Source organism: Bufo bufo, chromosome 5, assembly GCF_905171765.1.
Source record: "Bufo bufo chromosome 5, aBufBuf1.1, whole genome shotgun sequence".
In the NCBI taxonomy this organism is placed as follows: Eukaryota; Metazoa; Chordata; class Amphibia; order Anura; family Bufonidae; genus Bufo; species Bufo bufo.
Window position 1 is genome coordinate 548252563 of NC_053393.1, and position 21529 is coordinate 548274091.

The 21529-nt window shown below is 49.2% G+C and overlaps 1 protein-coding gene across 2 annotated transcripts in view; it reads right to left on the reverse strand.

Annotated features, from left to right (window-relative positions):
* Positions 1–1350: 1350 nt before the first annotated feature.
* The window catches only part of LOC121000766, a 126981-nt gene continuing 106802 nt past the window's right edge, over positions 1351–21529 (reverse strand). For both annotated transcript variants that reach the window (XM_040431381.1, XM_040431382.1), the window contains 10 exons: positions 20219–20390; positions 19861–19923; positions 18616–18956; positions 15282–15416; positions 14531–14623; positions 11827–11904; positions 8841–8922; positions 8110–8183; positions 7857–8022; positions 1351–3758 (listed from right to left, as the gene is read on the reverse strand). In XM_040431381.1, coding sequence (XP_040287315.1) covers positions 3751–3758; positions 7857–8022; positions 8110–8183; positions 8841–8922; positions 11827–11904; positions 14531–14623; positions 15282–15416; positions 18616–18956; positions 19861–19923; positions 20219–20390 — 1212 coding nt within the window. In that variant the 3' untranslated portion in view covers positions 1351–3750. The remainder of the gene's footprint in view (positions 3759–7856; positions 8023–8109; positions 8184–8840; positions 8923–11826; positions 11905–14530; positions 14624–15281; positions 15417–18615; positions 18957–19860; positions 19924–20218; positions 20391–21529) is intronic.

A 21529-nucleotide genomic window follows, 5' to 3' on the forward strand; every position in this document is an offset into this window, starting at 1 on the left:
CGCAATGATTTGGGGGTCCGCGTAGAAACGATGGATTCCAGGTATGACCCCTGATTATCATCAGTGAGGGTCCGTGAAAAGTCCAGGGGCTTGTCGCTCTACAGAGACCACATACAGAGGAGCTGCAGTGAACCACGCAGAAGAGATCCATCAAAACCTAAAAACATGGACCTCTGTCTGCAGAAGTGACAAGCAGCATTATCACATCCATCATCTACTTCTCTTGTACTCCAATCACCCCCAAAGCTGCATTTACAAATCAAGCCAATTCACATTTGGTTCCACAACTGCATGCTCTCACTGCTAACCCCCCCGATGCTCATTCATAGCATGTGCTGATAAATGGAACAACAATGAACTACCTCCAAAATATAAGTGTACACCCCTTGCCCATCAAAACACAGGACTTGGATGCAGCTCTAGAAGTGACTGGAATATAAGACAATATAAAATTAAAAGGGGTTGTCCAAGTTAATTTTTTGTTCTTTGTAGGTTTTTAACTAGGCAAATGTAAGGACTTTACAATTCACTTCCTTTATCTCCAGTTGCTGCTTTCTCAGATTTCACTCAGGGTCACATGACCTGTGATGTCATCCTCTCTCCCTGCTCTGATGATGTTTCCTGCACAAGCCTGAGAGAGCAGATCACTGTGCTAGACACGCCCCCCCTGCACTGCCAGCTGCTGCTGTCTGCTCTCTCCCTGGATTCTTGAGGAAAAACATTAACTCCTTCAGCTGCACAGACTCAGGGCTGAAGGCTTTACTGAGTAGCTGCAGGCAGTAAGGAGACAAATGCTTAGCTTAGCTATATATTGCTGCCCATCAGATAGTGATATATATATATATATATATATATATATATATATATATATATATATATTTTTTTTTTTTTCATAACTCAGACAACCCCTTTAAGCAAAGTTACAAAGTCAGACAGACCTCTGTAACCTCCTCTGCGGTCTCCCAGCCCCACCCCCCCGCCGCCATTCTAGACTGTTTCCAGACTAGCAGGGAGTTCTCGTTCGATCAGACATTTGGCACTTAGTGAGCAGAAATCACCACGATCCGTCACATGGCGTGGCCTCGAGAGCTCGGGCCCTAAGGGGAGGAACTACTATAGTGCAACCTCACACATGTTAAGAAGTGAGCACATTCACCAGAGCTGGACAATGACACGTATTAGGGACAGATATGTACAGAGCCCCCAGGACGCAGCTGGAGCCGGGGTCCTGAAGGACAAGGAGGAACGTCGCCTAAAACACAGAGCCCTATACAGAACAGACATCGCTATGACAAGTGCCTTAAGACGGATAATTAAATCCCCAGTAAATAGAAACCCTTGAGAATCCTCTTATTTCATGTGAGCAACTTCATGCAGTCATATCACTACCTGGGAAAGCTGGGTGACCACCAACACTGCATCTACCACAGGGGTAGTCTCCCAATCCCTAGGAAAGAGCACGTGTTCAGGAGCCTGGAAAAGCAGTGTGCGGCCACCTCAACCAGCTTTTCCAGGAAATGCTCTTTAACAAGGATCCTATCAATTAGTACAAGCTTCAACATAAAAACAAAAAACGTATGGAACAAAATTGCAGTGCCACCCTACATGGACAGCGAGTGGGGTACCCCGATGCCCACCGTCATCACATCTCATAAACTAAACCTCAGGCGTGAAGATTTCAGGATAATAAATAAATGGCCGTGATATATACTGGTACACACCACGGGGGTCCATGAGGGAGGGGGGTGGACACACCTGGAAGATACCAACACAGGAGAGGTAAGGGGGAGGCAGGGACGACAGGGAATATACAACACATCCGTCACAGCACAATGGAGTCTAACCGAGGCACCTACACCCTGGAGCCCCTCGCATGTCCAGAGGCAGTCTACTGTATAGCAGCCAGCAGGAGGACCTGTGTACATTTTGGTGGGACTGCAATGAACTGGAAAAAGTTCCCCACCTGGACCAAGAGTCAGAGACTATATACTACCGTAAAGGTCCAGGAGATAAACTGCAACACTGTGCAGCAACTACAGCTGTGGAGAGTCCAGGCCTAAAAAGAGGGTGCTGCACCGTCACTAGGATAATGCATGCAGGGGGAACACACAGGCAGTGAGGTGGGTGCTCCATGCCGGGGGGAAGGGGGGACACAAGACAGACCATTTCTGTGTCATCCTGAAGAGTTCAGCACAGGAAACAAAGAGTTAAAGATTACCCAGACACCACTGCAATTTTGTCACATTTTAATGTCATTTTTATTAGAAATCATGCAACATTTTAATATATTTATATATAAAAATACAAGTGCAATAAGAACGGTGTAGGTCCAGGTGTCGGGTAACACAGGGCCGCCCTGAGCCCCCCTCCCCTGCTTCCTATGCCCCCCCCCCCCCCCCCACTATAATGCTTGTTCGGCTGCATCCCCAGAATAAATTATTTACACGTCAGTCCTTTAGTGTCGTCACAGCACGTAAAATGTTAGTTCAAACCACAGAAGGTACAAAGACAAAAAACAAACAAAACAAAAACAACCTTTAATAAACCTTCAGTTCGTACATATCGAGTGAAGCTTCTTCCGTTATCGTCAGACCTCTGGTTTCCCTCGCCTAACGCTTCCCGCTCTAAAACTGTTTGGTCGGGTCATGTGACCTTCACAACCCAACATAGAGGACGTGGTGCAAAACCGCAACCGCAGGCCGACTTCCCCCTAAGATCCACGCATTCACCCTTCATCCCTTTCCAATCATGGAGACCCCATAAGACGTTTTCTGACAACACTCCTGCCCCAGATTTCACGTACTGACAACTTTCCTCTACCGACTTGCTTCATACAACTTGCAACAGTATTAAATAGGAAAAAAATAAAATAAAAAAATACGCGACCTCGCGATATGTGAAGAGTTTCTAGCGGTGAGGGAGCGGGGAAATGAGATATCAAGCGTCACGGAAGCGGCGAGTAGAGCGACACGGAGCTGCGGGTTTCTATGGTTACAGCAGCGCCTGTCGCGAGTCACATACATATATACTGAACATTTATTATTATTATTAAATTATAAACACAGGTTTGTAACGAGGACGTCGTCACAGAACAACGCGCGGTGACCAGGACCGGATGCCGCCCCTCCCGGTATCTGGCTGGATGGACTGACCATACGCTGCCCGGTTACCTCCCGCCTTGTAAAACCGCAGGAACCTCCCACCGATTGTCATCATCGCCATGATCAGGATGAGTATAGGTTGTGCTGCTAAAAACATCCATTTCATAGAAAAACCTAAAAAATAGGTACCACAACCCCAGGACGGGGTGCTGCCTGTAACCCAACCACTGAACCCAGACACCGGGGAAGGCGGCAGGGCCGGCCGTGGCTTACAACAGCGAGCAGGAGGGCAAGCCTTGCTGTGGAAGGTAAGCAGCGGATGAGCTGGTCGTAGCGGACGCTATGATGGCTGTAGCGGTGGAGCCCTCTGCTGGTCTGTCGAGCTATGGATAGTAAGAGTAGGGAAGGGGTCGTAAGTGCTGAAGATCATGGTCGTGGGAAGGAACGGGGTAGTTTTTTGAGGGGGTTGCAGACGAATTCTCCATGGTCCATCTCTTGCCGGGAGCTGGGCGGCACATCAATCTGCAGGGAAACAGTGTGACGATTTCGGAGGTGGGTGGAGAACAAGTGGGAAGGACAGATGATGGGAGTTGTACAGGGAGGAGATCAGACAATGAGAGAGATGGAAGACGACACCACAAATTCATCATTAGATGCCTGGAAAATAAAAGCATTTTGTATCTCAGAGGTTGTAAAACATGGAAAGTCCTGTAATCCGGCATGCAACAGACCAGAAATCCTGGCGCTCCGGCACAGAGAACAGCGAGTGCACGGGATATCAGCTGGTTATTTTTTGGGGGAGTCACCCTGAATGTTCTGCGCTTTTCTATGGCTGTCTGATAATCCAGAGGATTTGACCATTTTTCTCTATTAAAGCCGGATTAAAGGAATCTTCCAGTCTTTTATCAAGTGACATCTATCAAGGCAGACTCACCTGCTGCAGGGACTAGGGCTGGGACATAGGGGGCACTACGCTCACAAATCACACATGGAAATACCGTGCATTAGGAAAGTCACTTTCCTCACATTTTGTTCTCCTGCTCCTTGTGCTATCAGTTCCCCCATCAGTCTGGTCTCAGCGCCCAGAATGAGAAAGAACGGAATGCGAGAAATCTTTACAGACAAGGAAAAACTAAAATCTCACATGGACACAAGTCTTCAGCCCCTCTACTCGGGACACAAGTCTTCAGCCCCTCTACTCGGGACACAAGTCTTCAGCCCCTCTACTCGGGACACAAGTCTTCAGCCCCTCTACTCGGGACACAAGTCTTCAGCCCCTCTACTCGGGACACAAGTCTTCAGCCCCTCTACTCGGGACACAAGTCTTCAGCCCCTCTACTCGGGACACAAGTCTTCAGCCCCTCTACTCGGGACACAAGTCTTCAGCCCCTCTACTCGGGACACAAGTCTTCAGCCCCTCTACTCGGGACACAAGTCTTCAGCCCCTCTACTCGGGACACAAGTCTTCAGCCCCTCTACTCGGGACACAAGTCTTCAGCCCCTCTACTCGGGACACAAGTCTTCAGCCCCTCTACTCGGGACACAAGTCTTCAGCCCCTCTACTCGGGACACAAGTCTTCAGCCCCTCTACTCGGGACACAAGTCTTCAGCCCCTCTACTCGGGACACAAGTCTTCAGCCCCTCTACTCGGGACACAAGTCTTCAGCCCCTCTACTCGGGACACAAGTCTTCAGCCCCTCTACTCGGGACACAAGTCTTCAGCCCCTCTACTCGGGACACAAGTCTTCAGCCCCTCTACTCGGGACACAAGTCTTCAGCCCCTCTACTCGGGACACAAGTCTTCAGCCCCTCTACTCGGGACACAAGTCTTCAGCCCCTCTACTCGGGACACAAGTCTTCAGCCCCTCTACTCGGGACACAAGTCTTCAGCCCCTCTACTCGGGACACAAGTCTTCAGCCCCTCTACTCGGGACACAAGTCTTCAGCCCCTCTACTCGGGACACAAGTCTTCAGCCCCTCTACTCGGGACACAAGTCTTCAGCCCCTCTACTCGGGACACAAGTCTTCAGCCCCTCTACTCGGGACACAAGTCTTCAGCCCCTCTACTCGGGACACAAGTCTTCAGCCCCTCTACTCGGGACACAAGTCTTCAGCCCCTCTACTCGGGACACAAGTCTTCAGCCCCTCTACTTGGGACACAAGTCTTCAGCCATTCTTCTCTGCAGATCCTCTCCAGCTATGTCAGGTTGGATGGGGCCGTCGGTGAACAGCCATTTTCAGGTGTTTCCAGAGATCGGGTTCAGGGCTCTGGCTGGGCCCCTCAAGGACATTCCCAGAGTTGTCCCTAAAGAAGCTCTTTACACCGGCCAATTCTCGACCAGAGCATTCATACTGTGGAGGAGATCCCTGCATGTCAATGAGTCTCCTCCACTGACGGGCAGGCGATTTCAGGAAGGAACATTTCTTTCCCAACAATCGCACGCAAAATTGGCCTGCGTAAAGAGGCCTTAAAAAGGAACCTGTCATCGGTATTTTGGGCCGCTAGCACATCCGCAATACCCAGTCCCCATAGCTCTGTGTGCTTTTATTGTGTATAAAAACTGATTTGATACATATGCAAATGAACCTGAGATGAGTCAGAGCTTGAAAATATGACTCTTCTCTGTTCACACAAGTTAGGCTACTTTCACACTTGCGTTCAGAACGGATCCGTCTGCATTATATTTCACAAAAAATTCTAAGTGTGAAAGTTAGTCAGACGGATCCGTCCAGACTTTGCATTGAAAGTCAATGGGGGACGGATCCGTTTGAAATTGCACCATATTGTGTCAACTTCAAACGGATCCGTCCCCATTGACTTACATTGTAAGTCTGGACGGATCCGTTCGGCTCTGCACGGCCAGGCGGACACCAGAACACTGCAAGCTGCGTTCGGGTGTCCGCCTGCTGAGCGGAACGGAGGCCAAGCGGAGCCAGACTGATGCATTCTGAGCGGATCCGCATCCACTCAGAATGCATTGGGGCTGGACAGATGCGTTCGGGGCCGCTTGTGAGAGCCTTCAAACGGAATTCACAAGCGGAGCCCCGAACGCTAGTGTGAAAGTAGCCTAAGATATGACTCTTTTATGTTAATTTGCATATGTATCAAATCGTTTTCTTTACACAATAAAAGCACACAGAGCTATGGGGGCTGGGTATTGCGGATGTGCTAGCGGCCATCTAGCAACCCATGTCCTCAGCTCTATACACAAAATCCCGGTGACAGGTTCCCTTTAAGCTGCTCCTGTGTTGTCTTGGCCGCTCTGCCATAAAGCCCAGATTGGTGGAGGCTCTAGTGATGGTCGACCTTCTGGAAGTTTCTTCCATCTGCACACATGATCTCTGGAGCTCAGCCAATGTGAGCATTGGGTTCTTGGTCTCCTCTCTTACCAAGGTCCTTCTCCCCCCGATTACTTAGTTTGGGGGCGGTTGCTCAAGGAAGAGTCCTGGTTGTTGTTCTTCCATGTAAGAATTATGGAGGTCACTGTGCTCCTGGGAACTTTCAGTGCAGCAGACATTTTTGTCCCCTTCTCCAGATCTGTGCCTCCACACAATCCTGTCTCTGAGCTCTACAGGCAGTTCTTTCCTCCTCGTGGCTTGGTCTTTGCTCTGATGCATCGTCAGCTGTGAGATATAGACAGGGCTGTGTCTTCCCAAATCATGTCCAAGGTGTAGAACATCTGAGAGAGGATCCAGAGAAATGGGAGGCCCCTGAGCAAAGGGGCCGAAGACTTATGTCCCGAGCAAAGGGGCCGAAGACTTATGTCCCGAGCAAAGGGGCCGAAGACTTATGTCCCGAGCAAAGGGGCCGAAGACTTATGCCCCGAGCAAAGGGGCCGAAGACTTATGCCCCGAGCAAAGGGGCCGAAGACTTATGTCCCGAGCAAAGGGGCCGAAGACTTATGTCCCGAGCAAAGGGGCCGAAGACTTATGCCCCGAGCAAAATTTCAGGTTTTACCTTTTTAATAAATTTGGAAACATTTCTTCTGTTCTCGCTCATTATGGGGCTGAGCTCAGACTGATGAGGAAACTGGATTTTATTTTAACACAAGGAGCAACATAACAAAATGTGAGAAAAGTGAAAAGGTCTGAAGACTTTCCCAATGCTCTGTACATTAGAGAATTGCAGATGTTTAAGTATTCAATGATGAACCTGCAGTTTGTGTTTCAATTCTTTCCCATTTTCAAGATCTCTGCTTGTTGTCTGTGAAGCAAACGTTTCAAGTTTACATCCAGAGACCGGATGTACAGAACTAGCCCTGCTCAAGCTGAGGGTCTGCTACAAATGCACCTGGGTAGGAAATCCTCTGTGAGCTAAAGATCATAATAGAACAGCAGCAGCTAAAATCTCTCTGCTGGTTTGTTACAATGTATCAGTCTGGAGTCCAGGGGATTGTCTAGACGGGACACAACTGTAACAAACCCTCAGCTGTGAGAAGTATTAGGTCAGGACGGGGTTTCTGACTTTTTGCCGTCGGTGAATGAGAACATTCTTCAAGAGATCTAGATCATGGTGATGAACTGGCACTAAATCCCAGAGAAAGCTGTCAAATGTGTACAGGGCCTTGAAGCCTGACAGATGCCATTAGTCCCCGCCTACTAATCATATGTTAATTTAAATACACACAATTAGGGTATAGTGAGCCATTAGGGCCCCCCCCCCCCCCCCCAATAATCCAGAGAGTGAAGGTATAACCATCATGCATTACAGAGACCCCTAGGGGTTCGGGGGGGGGAGTTACTGGAGGCTCTTACTTGTCTCTGGTATGAGAGAATTGAAGCTCTGGATATCCCTTTGATTGCTGACGTCTACAGGGAGCATCTCCGGTATGCCATTTTCCCGTGTGTCCACCGCCGTGTTGTCTGTGGGGGTCACTATGTCGGTGTCCTGTGGCGGTGTGATTGGCTCTCCACCGTTTTCCTGTGTTGGTGGTAAAAGAGGATTTTCAGAGACAAGACGGTAACGTGACCCCCTTCCCTGGCAACCCCATCATTCTAGGACCCCCACCTTTATGTTCTCTTGAGGTTCCTTCTTCTCAGTTTCTGTCTTTTTAGAGGATTCAGATTTGGCTTCACCAGCACCTGTGAGAGCAACAAAGAGGAGGCTTATGGGAAAAGATTTATAGACAGCCATTGACACACCAGTATCCTCAGCAGCAAGGCTGTGCGGCAGCCAGGGCCCGTCCCCAGCGGCAAGGCTGTGCGGCAGGGCCCCAGCCAGGGCCCGTCCCCAGCGGCAAGGCTGTGCGGCAGGGCCCCAGCCAGTGCCCGTCCCCAGCGGCTGTGCGGCAGGGCCCCAGCCAGTGCCCGTCCCCAGCGGCTGTGCGGCAGGGCCCCAGCCAGTGCCCGTCCCCAGCGGCTGTGCGGCAGGGCCCCAGCCAGTGCCCGTCCCCAGCGGCTGTGCGGCAGGGCCCCAGCCAGTGCCCGTCCCCAGCGGCTGTGCGGCAGGGCCCCAGCCAGTGCCCGTCCCCAGCGGCTGTGCGGCAGGGCCCCAGCCAGTGCCCGTCCCCAGCGGCTGTGCGGCAGGGCCCCAGCCAGTGCCCGTCCCCAGCGGCTGTGCGGCAGGGCCCCAGCCAGTGCCCGTCCCCAGCGGCTGTGCGGCAGGGCCCCAGCCAGTGCCCGTCCCCAGCGGCTGTGCGGCAGGGCCCCAGCCAGTGCCCATCCCCAGCAAAATCAGCCGCATTTCTGCAATGAACTCAGGTGCGGACAAACCCTACGGCACCAACCATCATTCCTTACCCGACTTGGCTTTAAGACCGGGTTTTGAGATGCACTTGGAGGAGACTTTTGATACGTCCACCTTCTTGTTCAAGATCTGCACCTGCCGGGAAGATACACAGAGGTGACCACAGAGCGCCGTCCTGCGGTAAAATCCTCATCATGTACAGAGCTCATCCACAACAGGCTTCAGGGCGAGTCAGAAACCCAAAATACCCGCTTTACCCCAAGTCTGAGCTCATCAGTATAACCTACAGCGTAACTGTAAGACGACTTACCCGCTCTCGGGCTCCTGGCCTCCGGAGGGGTTTTTCAGGTTTCCTCCTACTATCTTATAATGAAAAGTTCTGCAACTTTCTAACCTACGTGGGCTTTTGACTACTTCTATTCAAGACCTCCACTTGCTGTCACTGAGTGGTAGCTTTCTTGTCGATATTCAGAAGATGAAAACCTGCCCTCACCTACTCCTGCTCTCACAGGTTTGTTACAATGGGTCAGTGCATAATGCTGCACACATCTCTGCCCTGTCAGCCGTGGGAGAGGGGGACAGAGACATTAAACTTCTGGATGTAAACAAGAATGCTCCTATTCACTGACAACAAGCAGACGCCGTGAAAACAAAAAGCACGAGAAAGTTCCAGAAGTTTTCGTTACACGATGCTCAGCCCCTTCTGACTCGCCCTGCACTTAGAAAACCCGACAACCGAGGGAAAGAAAGAGAAAAAGGAAGCAGAATTCGAGAGTAAGCAGCCAGCCTCAGGAGACGCGGAGCCCAAGTGACGGAGAATCAGATACGTGATGCCCTCCCCCGGTACCAGCCGGCCCCACCACCTCCAGCAGTTCCATCTCACATACCTACTGATTGATACCAGGCACCTAATGATGTGTCAGCCATAGTACCGAACATCCCATTGTACCCCAAAATCTCAGTACTGGGTCACTGCTGACTGCAGGTAAGTGCAGGGAACGGCTTCCAGCCCCAGGGCTGGATGATGAGATACATGGGATGGAGGGGAAATCGTCCTGGAGGTTATTAACAGCAGCAATCTCTGAACTGGTGTCATGGAGAAAAAGCCTCCAGTATGGGGACAGGACGGGCATGGCGCAGCCCTTTTATATCACAGGGCAGAGCCCACCTTCTCCATGGCTTACCCCACCTTCACCGCACCGCAGAGAGCTGCAGGCACCGACGTCCACCTCGACCTCATGCTCCTTTCCAAGGGAGCTAAACCCATAGTCTTCATATAACACTCCCATCCATTCATCCCTTAGTCCCCGCTAATGAGCCGAGTGTACGTTAGGAAGGCGTAGGGGATGAATGGAAAAGAATGACTGTAGGATCCGACTACACATTGTTTGTAGTCTGATACCATGGAGATACACAAGTCTGCATAGCAGTAAGAGATCTAAAGGGGTTTCTGGCAATTAAATACCAATGAATTTCCTCAAGACAGGTCCGTCAATAGCCGATTGGTGGGGGTCCCACTCACTGCATCCCTACTATTTAACGGATCAAGTGGGCAGCAACACTGAGATGAGCGCCGCAGCCTCTTCAAAGTGCACTCAGCACAGCACCATACAATGCATAGTGGCTGTGCCTGGTACTGCAGCTCAATCCAATTCAAGTGATAAGCAGCAGCTTTATAAATGTATCACCATGTGACTGATGGACATCACAGGACGAGGAGGAGGCCATAGCCCTTGCCCGAGCACCCCCTCTAACGGCAATATTCCAGCCCTGGACTATATGTAGATTTGCAAAGTTTAAAAGAAAAAAAATTACAATGCAGCAGCACTCTGCAAACCAAATAAAGTACAAAAATGCCACAGTAATAGAAAATATCCTGGTGCTAATGCTACGCTTATTTAGTAAATTAGAGATTCTTGGCAAATACATTTTGTACAAAATTATTTGGGTCCGTCTACCGGCGCCAAGGCGATCTCTGTAAGACGGGAACCTAACACTAAGGGCTCGTTCACACAAACTTATTTTGCGTGCCATATACGGGCCGTTTTCTGCGTTCCACATACAGAATTATTCGATTCAATGGGTCTGCAAAAGATGCGGACAGCACTCTGTGTGCTGTCCGCATCCGTTGCGTGGCCCCGAAATGTTTTTGAGTCCTGTCTTATTCTTGTCTGTTTTGCGGACAAGAATAGGCATTTCTATAATAGGCCTCCTGTTCTGTTCCGTTCCGCAAATTGCGGAAGGCACACGGGCGCCATCCGTGTTTTGCGGATCCGCGGTTTGCCAAAAACGGCACGTTCGTGTGAACGAGCCCTAAATCTTACCCATTATGTGTTATAATGGCTACCATAAAATTCAGGGAGTGCAGGTTCCACATGCATGCTGGGTCCACTCTGCTTTTTATCATTTTTGGTGCCAAAATGGCCACCATAAAATTCAGGGAGTATAGAGTGGGCTCAGCATGCATGTTGGTACCTGCATTCCCTGAATTTAATGGTGGCCGTTATGACACATAACAGGTAGCATTTAGTGTTATGTTCCAGTCTTACAGAGATCGCCTTGACGCCGGCAGATGGGCACAAATAATTTTGTACAAAATGTCGATTTGAGATTCCTGGCAAATACAAAATAAGCGTAGCATTAGCACCAGAATATTTTCTATTACAGTATTGTACTTTATTTGGTTTGCAGAGTGCTGCCGCATTGTATTTTTTTCTTGGTGTTTCTAGCCATGGCGGTGTGCACCTGTGCATTGGGATGAGCCGACTGAACCCGCTTTTCTTTGCTATATGTAGATTTGCCTCTTAGACACAAAAGCAGTGATTTCCAACCAGTGACTCTCCAGCTGGTGGCAAAACTACAACTCCCATCATGCCCTGAAAACCTGAGGCTGTCAGAGCATGATGGGAGATGTAGTTTTGCAACAGTTGGAGAGACACAGGATGGGGAATTTAGCAATGAAGCAATGAAGAGTTTGCAGGAAAGCAGAGATGAGCGCTGGGGATATAACCTCCGAGGTGCTGGCCACACATTACTCACGTTGGTACCGCCTGGTTTGTGGCTGGTGGACGCTGGCGGCCGGCTGCTGCCTATGGATGGTTTGGCTGCACTGGTTACCTGCGGATAATAGGTGGTTTAGTTCTGAAGGGTTGGAGGCGATGCAGTAGAGACAGGGCAGAAAGGAGAAGAGGAAGGAAACAAAAAACTGCAAATTGTGGGAATGGAAGAAAAACCTGGAAATGTTGTCAACGCTGAAATAAAAGCTTCTGCGTGGGTCGTCGCGCCCACTGCTGCCCAGGAGGTCTGACCGGCCGCACAACCCGAGTGAAACTATTGGGAGTGACAGAAGCTTTACGGATCGCTTTCATCTATGTAAATCGGGACTGGAAAATTATCCGGCACAGATCATATTCATTTGTGCGCCCCTGGCAGAGCACCCAGCACCCCCTGACAGCTGAAGGACGGGGAGCCATCTGCTGTACTCAGCCAGGCTGCCAAGAAGAAGCAATCTGGCCAAGAGTCAACGGGATGAGAATTAATTAACCTTGTGAGCGGCACAGCGGCCATATGCAGCCCTGCAGGAGGCGACACTGTGCCCATGTGCTGCTCTTATGTAAAGGGCAAGAAAACGGCGCAGAGCTCAGGGCCGCTGATCATTTACCACAGGTCATGCGACCTCCGAAGGCACAAAAAAACGGAACAGAGCGCTGCACAAAGGACCATAAAAGTGGGTCCACATAGGTCTGCGCTGGAAGTCTTCTGACCCTGTCACTGCATCCTCTCTGACCTCCTCTTCATCGCATCGCCGGGTGCAGGAAGTAGCTGGAGCGGTCACAGAGTCACCCCTTCTCCACAGCAATGCACGGCCCCTGCGCTCGCCTCCCACTACACGAACAATATCCCGTATTAGGCCTTATTCACAGCTCAGTGTTCAGTCAGTGATTGGAGCCTCCACAGTCATAAGGGAAAGAGCTGCCCCTGTCCTGGGTTTAGAGCTGCACCTGGTTTAATCACTGACCGAACACTGACGCGCGAATGAGGCATAAGACACTGAACCCTAGGCACTTTACCTACACCAAGTAATATTGTAGGAAACAAGAAGTCAGGCGATTTCCTGAGCGCAGCTCTGGATGTGATTGGAGTAAGGAGACCTAGATTCAATGATTTATTATTTGCACGCAGCCTGGTTGGATCGCCAATGCTCACATCTCATACACAGCATCATGATGCCGTGGAATTAAAAAGGGAAAAAAAAAAAAAAAACTCCGCTGACTTCTTAAAGGCTATGGACACCGGGGCAGATTATTATTATTCCATTTTACTCATTTTGGGCTAAAAATAAATTTTTTCAACTGCTTTTTATTAAAAATGTTAAGCCATTTCTTAGCTACAAGGGTTAAAAATCTGTGTTTGCAGGCATGTGTAGCTCTTTCCTCTGATCTCCTGACATTTAAAACACTTTACTCTGTATTACACAGCCGGATTCTGCTGGCGATTGTCGGGAAGAAAGTGTTCCTTTCCGGCAATCGCCTGCTCACTACTGGGGGAGACTGTGGCGATCTTCTCAGTACAAGGAGGAGCGATTGCTTTGCTATCGCCCTCCCTTGCCGGCAGCACATTGCAATTAGACACCACGATCTGCCGTCTGCAAACACGTTACAAGATTTGTATTGCCTGATGAACGAGTGTTCACCAGGTAATCGGTGGCAGTATTACACTGCCAGATGATTACTATGAACACTCAGCGATCATCTGGCAGGAAATGCAGGCTTTTTTTTAAGCCATATTCTTATTTTCATAGGAATTCAGCTATAAAAAGACTGTTTATGAGGTCAGGAGATCAGAGCTACACTTGTCTGCAAACAGACTGATTTTTAACCCTTGTATCTAAGAATCTGCTGAAAATTTTTAATAAAAAACAATTGAAAAAAATGATCCCAAAACTAATAAAACTGCCCCGAAGTTGTCCCACAGCCTTTAAAGCAGGGACGCAGGCTACCGTATAGTAAGTCTTTATTCAGTAACTCAGCTCTGCTACATCTAAATACTGTATTCAAGGCAACCAAAACTACAACAATCTGACCACTTACCTTGACTAGTAACTCACATCAGGTGAGTCAACTGAACCTGCCAATTTCGGTGGGGCCGGTCAACCATCTAATGTGTATGGGGTCCTCTGACTCCCTAGATGGCAAGTGTCATAGGAGAAAGGGACTGGGCATGTTGGATTCCAAGTGCTCAATCCTTTTGCAATCAGAGAGATAAGTGGTTGCGAGGACAGTCTGCAGCAGCAGCTTTCTCCCCCGCACCAACTGAGAACATGTGCATGCTCGGCCGGGTTGAGCATGCATAAGTATAGGGGTAGGGGGATAATAGCTGTAGGCTGAACAATTTATTTTCCTTTTTTTTTTTTTTATTATAAAATTTAAAAAAAAATCTCTTTAACCCAACAGGGTAATTCAATGCCGCAGCTGACAACAACTAGGAACGCTCCAACTCCATCAAGTGAGAGACGACGCTCCTTCATCCATGCTTTTTGCAGTGCGACTGAAGGGGTGAATTTGGGAGACTGCATCCGATTATACCTGCGGCAGGTCTGTCCACCCCCAATCCTTGGACCACCGACATAAAAAGCAGAACGTGGCGCATCCCTCCCCCGCCCGACACAGTTAGTTCACATGTAATAGGCACAATGGATATTAAGACCCAGACTGAAGCGACAAGGCCCGGCAGCCATACTTACATTCCCACCACCAGGGACATGCTTAATATTGTCCTTGGAGCCACACTTGGACTGAACATGGCTGTAGTTGACTTTTTTGTTGACTATCTGGACCTGGAGCGTGACAGGATGGGGAGAAAACAAAAAAAAAAAAAAAAAAAAAAAAAAACAAAAAACGAGACACAGAAGTGGAGAAGCACGGTTAGAAAATCACACGACAGAACAGGACGGTGTTACGTGAATGACACAGGGAGGGAAACATGAAGCATGGGGTGAGCGGCAGCTACAGAGGAGACCACCCTGCGTCGCTACGCCCCACGGCGGGCAATGCGGAAAGTCAGATGAAGCGGGACCCTGCACGCGTTGTAAGTCACACCCGGGTCTGCGGTTGACTCCTGCATTATACAACGACCCCACAGTGAAAGACGCTAGTACCTGCAATCTACAGGTGAAGCATGGAGAAGCGGGTGACGTCACATGACCATGAAGCGGTGCAAATTTATATGAGAAGGTGCCATTATTCATTTTCCTCCTGTAAAGCCCCTTTAAAATATCCCATTCTGGTCCCTGTGATCACTGGTACAATACTTACCCATCGCATTCCTGCACTAGTATTTCTATACTAACCAGAGGAGGAGTTAGGCAGAAAGATGCGAGGTAATAAGAGGGAGGAGGGGAGAAAGTGACAGATCATTCAGGTAGAAGTGAGGAGGAGGAGGAGGAGGAGGAGGAGGAGGAAGGACGAGCCGGCAGCGGCTCGCTGAGCACTCACTTTCCCATTGCTTTGCTTTTGCGCAGTCTCTTTAGGGTCTGCCGGCTTAGCGCTGGCTGCTTTAGTGGCGGCTGGGGCAGGGGCAGGTTTTCGAACTGTGCTGACAGGCACAGGCTTTTTCTCTACTTTTACCTGCTGGGGGGGAAATGTAAGATGGTTTACAAGTCAGCAATAAGACAATAGAAAAGTCACAGCTGTCCTCCGGGGAGGGAAACTGCAAGCGTTCTTCTGTCTGCTCCAGGTCTATGCAGAGGAATCAGCCGCAGAGCTGACAATTTATACGACGAGATGAAAATCTATCCTGTGAGATATGAACATGACCCCAAACCTGACCTCTGCTGGTGGAGTCACTGTGTACATACAGTCAGGTCCACAAATATTGGGACATCGACACAATTCTAACATTTTTGGCTCTATCCACCACCACAATGGATTTGAAATGAAACGAACAAGATGTGCTTTACCTGCAGACTGTCAGCTTTAATTTGAGGGGATTTACATCCAAATCAGGTGAACGGTGTAGGAATTACAACAGTTTGCATATGTGCCTCCCACTTGTTAAGGGACCAAAAGTAATGGGACAGAATAATAATCATAAATCAAACTTTCACTTTTTAATACTTGGTTGCAAATCCTTTGCAGTCAATTACAGCCTGAAGTCTGGAACGCATAGACATCACCAGACGCTGGGTTTCATCCCTGGTGATGCTCTGCCAGGCCTCCACTGCAACTGTCTTCAGTTCCTGCTTGTTCTTGGGGCTTTTTCCCTTCAGTTTTGTCTTCAGCAAGTGAAATGTTCAATCGGATTCAGGTCCGGGGATTGACTCGGCCATTGCAGAACATTCCACTTCTTTCCCTTAAACTCTTCAGTTGCTTTTGCAGTATGCTTTGGGTCATTGTCCATCTGCCTGTGAAGCGCCGTCCAATGAGTTCTGAAGCATTTGGCTGAATATGAGCAGATAATATTGCCTGAAACACTTCAGAATCCATCCTGCTGCTTTTGTCAGCAGTCACATCATCAATAAATACAAGAGAACCAGTTCCATTGGCAGCCATACATGCCCACGCCATGACACTACCACCACCATGCTTCACTGATGAGGTGGTATGCTTAGGATCATGAGCAGCTCCTTTCCTTCTCCATACTCTTCTCTTCCCATCATTCTGGTACAAGTTGATCTTGGTCTCATCTGTCCATAGGATGTTGTTCCAGAACTGTGAAGGCTTTTTTAGATGTTGTTTGGCAAACTCTAATCTGGCCTTCCTGTGTTTGAGGCTCACCAATGGTTTACATCTTGTGGTGAACCCTCTGTATTCACTCTGGTGAAGTCTTCTCTTGATGGTTGACTTTGACACACATACACCTACCTCCTGGAGAGTGTTCTTCATCTGGCCAACTGTTGTGAAGGGTGTTTTCTTCACCAGGGAAAGAATTCTTCGGTCATCTACCACAGTTGTTTTCCGTGGTCTTCCGGGTCTTTTGGTGTTGCTGAGCTCACCGATGCCTTCCTTCTTTTTAAGAATGTTCCAAACAGTTGTTTTGGCCAGTCCTAATGTTTTTGCCATCTCTCTGATGGGTTTGTTGTGTTTTTTTTAGCCTAATGATGGCTTCACTGATAGTGACAGCTCTTTGGATCTCATCTTGAGAGTTGACAGCAACAGATTACAAATGCAAATAGCAGACTGGAAATGACCTCTGGACCTTTTATCTGCTCATTGTAATTGGGATGATTAGGGAATAACACACACCTGGCCATGGAACAGCCGAGAAGCCAATTGTCCCATTACTTTTGGTCCCTTAACAAGTGGGAGGCACATATGCAAACTGCTGTAATTCCTGCACCGTTCACCTGATTTGGATGTAAATTCCCTCAAATTATAGCTGACAGTCTGCAGGTAAAGCACATCTTGTTAGTTTCATTTCAAATCCATTGTGGTGGTGTATAGAGCCAGAAATGTTAGACTTGTGTCGATGTCCCAATATTTATGGACCTGACTGTACATTACTCATCCTGTATTATACTCCACAGCTGCGCTCACTATTCTGCTGGTGCAGTCACTGTGTATATACATTACTTATCCTGTACTGATCCTGAGTTACATCCTGTATTATACTCCAGAGCTGCACTCACTATTCTGCTGGTGCAGTCACTGTGTACATACATTACTTATCCTGTACTGATCCTGAGTTACATCCTGTATTATACTCCAGAGCTGCACTCACTATTCTGCTAGTGCAGTCACTGTGTACATACATTACTTATCCTGTACTGATCCTGAGTTACATCCTGTATTATACTCCAGAGCTGCACTCACTATTCTGCTAGTGCAGTCACTGTGTGCATACATTACTTATGACGTACTGATCCTGAGTTACATCCTGTATTATACTCCAGAGCTGCACTCACTATTCTGCTGGTGCAGTCACTGTGTACATACATTACTAATCCTGTACTGATCCTGAGTTACATCCTGTATTATACTCCAGAGCTGCACTCACTATTCTGCTAGTGCAGTCACTGTGTACATACATTACTTATCCTGTACTGATCCGGAGTTACATCCTGTATTATACTCCAGAGCTGCGCTCACTATTCTGCTGGTGCAGTCACTGTGTACACACATTACTTATCCTGTACTGATCCTGAGTTACATCCTGTATTATACTCCAGAGCTGCACTCACTATTCTGCTGGTGCAGTCACTGTGTACATACATTACTTATCCTGTACTGATCCTGAGTTACATCCTGTATTATACTGCAGAGCTGCACTCACTATTCTGCTGGTGCAGTCACTGTGTACATACATTACTTATCCTGTACTGATCCTGAGTTACATCCTGTATTATACTGCAGAGCTGCACTCACTATTCAGCTAGTGCAGTCACTGTGTACATACATTACTTATCCTGTACTGATCCTGAGTTACATCCTGTATTATACTCCAGAGCTGCACTCGCTGTTCTGCTGGTGGAGTCGCTGTGTACATACATTACTTATCCTGTACTGATCCTGAGTTACATCCTGTATTATACTCCAGAGCTGCACTCGCTGTTCTGCTGGTGGAGTCGCTGTGTACATACATTAAGTTAGGCAGCTCCATCTTAAAACAACCTCAGCCACTACCCCCCCCTTCTCTGCTTAGTGAGGAGATTTACTTCACTTTCGGATGGTTCAGTTATTGTCCTGAAAATGTCGTCAGTTTATCGATAACCGGTGAGAACGTAAAACCTGCACAACATCCAGCTCTGCAGCCGTGACAGACGACATGAGAGGGAAAGGCACGATATACGATGTGTAACAGCACAGACAGGAGGACGCCCCGGCCCCTCACCTTCCCTCCTCCAGGCTGATGCTTCAGATTGTCCGTGGATCCGATCTTGGAGCGCACGTTCTTCAGGTCGGGAGCCGTCGCTGGACGAGGCTGTTTGAGGGGGGCCGCACTGGGTCTGCTGGCCGCCAGGGCACTAGAAGGCTTGCTGGCAGGAGCTGTACTGGTTTTGCTTAGAGGAGCTGGGCGGGTGATAGGTTGTTTTTTGGCATCTGCAGAAGCACTGGGACCAGTAACAGGTTTGGAAGCAGCTGGTTTGCTGGTCTTGGGGCGGCTGGGGCTCACTGGAGCAGGTCCATTGCTCTTCGTTAAATCAGCTGGAACAGTTTTGGGGCGACTTAATTCTGCAATAAAAAGAGGATGGAGAGAAGAGGGTCAGAGCGGTAAAACCCTTTGTGCGATGTCACTTTCTATCCCCCGATATAGGGGAAGTACAGTTTATTATGGTCACCAAGGCAGGGACAGAGGCTGGGGTGTGGACCAGTGGAGGATGAGCTGACGGCGGCTGCAGGAAACACCTAATCACAGGGGGTGCAGGGTGCTGGACCGCCCACAGATTGGATACTGAAAACGGGAATGATCGCCATTAACCCTGAAAACCCCTCTAACATTATATTAGTGATAGGTCAGGATAGGTCATCAATATCAGATTGGTGGGGGTCCGACACCTGGGTGTGTTTAGAGGCCTGGAGCTCCATGAATGGTCGCGGCCTCTTCCTGGCGAGCTGCTGCGTGTCACCAGAACAGCTGATCGGCGGACCCCTGCCGATGTGACGATAACCTATGCCGAGGATAGGTCAATCACTATCATTTCCTGGATAACCGCTTTAACCATTCTTGCCGCTACCTCCTGTAACTGGGGCCGACATATGAGCACCGGTTACAGCCTCACCATAGAGCTAAACGGGGTCTGCTAAGACCAAGCAAGCTCCTGAACTGAAAATGGGAGGCAGAGGAGCCACGGCCGCTTCCTGGTCAGTATACAAAGTGCACAATGAAAGCCATGGATAAAGTGATGGGGACGGTAATAATCTTCTCCATGGGGAGTCCATATGTCACTGGCCACCGGCTCCCAGCTCCTCAACCATCTCCGTGCAGCTGCAAACTCTGCAAGGACATTTCGAAACTCCTTCGCCGTTATATACGGACGTTTAAAAGGTGTTTGATGGTCCAGAAGAGGTTAATTCATGCAGAGTGTATGGCCACGTGGCTGTGTGCAGTGCTTCTATCCAGCGCAGAACTACCCACCAGTAGGGGACCTTGTAGAAGTTGTCTTCTTGGCTTCTGCTGCCTTCACATCATTCTTAAGAGCTGTAACAGAGAACACGCCAGGCACAGCCATGTTATATCCATGACACATCAGGGGTCATTCACCGGTCACAGACTTGCAGAAATGTCAACGACTAAAAATCTGCATCTACATTTGCAGGCTAACATTGTATTGGCTTTCTCAGCTGCTGCTTGGCATTGAGTGCTTCCGCTAAGCAGCACACCCACATGATTCTCTTGCTTTTCTTACCCCCCCAGTTCATGTCACCACACCCAGACTATTACTGTGGCCCAATTCAGATGCATGGGCTCTATAGGAGCGAAATCTGTGACTTACAGGTTGGTCGTTTCGGAGTGGCACTGGGTTTGGGTGCAGATGTTCCTGTGGTATTTGCGGAGGTGCCGAGTTTGGAAGCCGCCGGGCTGGCCTTCACAGCAGAGCGAGGGGTAGTCGCAGAGGTCAGAGGCTTCTTGTCTGCCGTATTCACTGGACTCTTAAGATCCAGGCTCTGATAATAGAACATAAAAAAAACACACAACTTTATTATAGGATTCAGAGAAGCACAAATCAAATCTACTTCGAGTCGGCCGTGCCGTGCTTACGCCCACTTCATCTGACCTGACGGTATTCATGCCCACCTACAGGATTAATTGCTGCGCAGTATGGAGTGAAAGTTCTGCACGGGGAGACCACCGCCGTCCATTATGTACAATCCCCCTCTGCAGCTATTGATTCGCCAGCCGCTGACCTGAATGCTGATGGAAGAGGCCGGCGTGGGGGATAATTAATTGGAGGGCTCCGCTATGAAACGAGAGGCTCTTTTGTCAGCGTAATTAATGATGGCAGATAGCCTAACGAGCGAGCGGCCGGCCTCCGGTTCTGGCTACACAGAATGGAGGATTTTCAACGGGAAAGCAGAGTCTCCCTGCAGTGATGTGACAACGTGGGTATAAATATAGAGGAGGCGAAGACCCAGCGAGTAGAGCGGAAACTTCCACAGTCACCTACCTGATCTCCTGGCCATAGAGCGTGGACGAGAAAGGCAGCGACTAATAGAGCACTAAGAGCGGGGGTTGTCGCAGAAAGTTACAGGCAGGGGTTAATCCAACTTACCTCTGAGGCTGCAGTGAAGTCGGCAGTGTGTATTTAAAGGGGGGTATTCCGGTTAGAGTCACAGGATAGGGGATAACTATTAGGTCGGTTGGGGTCCCCGTATCCCCCTACAGCCCCCCTGAAATGAAGAGAGCAGCTGGTTGGGATATCCGCACGGCTGCGCCGTTCATTTCTACGGGACTTCTGGATGGTGGAGCGCTGCACTCGTCCATCTCCAGGACTCTCGTGTGCAACTGGCCGCTCCGTAAATTTCAGGGGTGGCTGCAGGGGTACAGAGCCCCCATTCTCGTGGTCGTATCCTCACCAAAGTTATCAACTATCCTGTGAATAGGGGATTAAGTTAATCTAACTGTAATACCCCTCTGACTTGTTTTGTTTTGCTGCATATTCTCTCTCTCCATGACTTCTGAATGGGAGGGCTCTTGCCAGGTATGATGCATATGAGTAGCACTGCAGTGAGCCAATCACACGCCTCCGTGCCTGTGCTGCCCCTCCCCTCACAGGGGGAGAGAGAGTCTGCAGCTGCATCCCCCT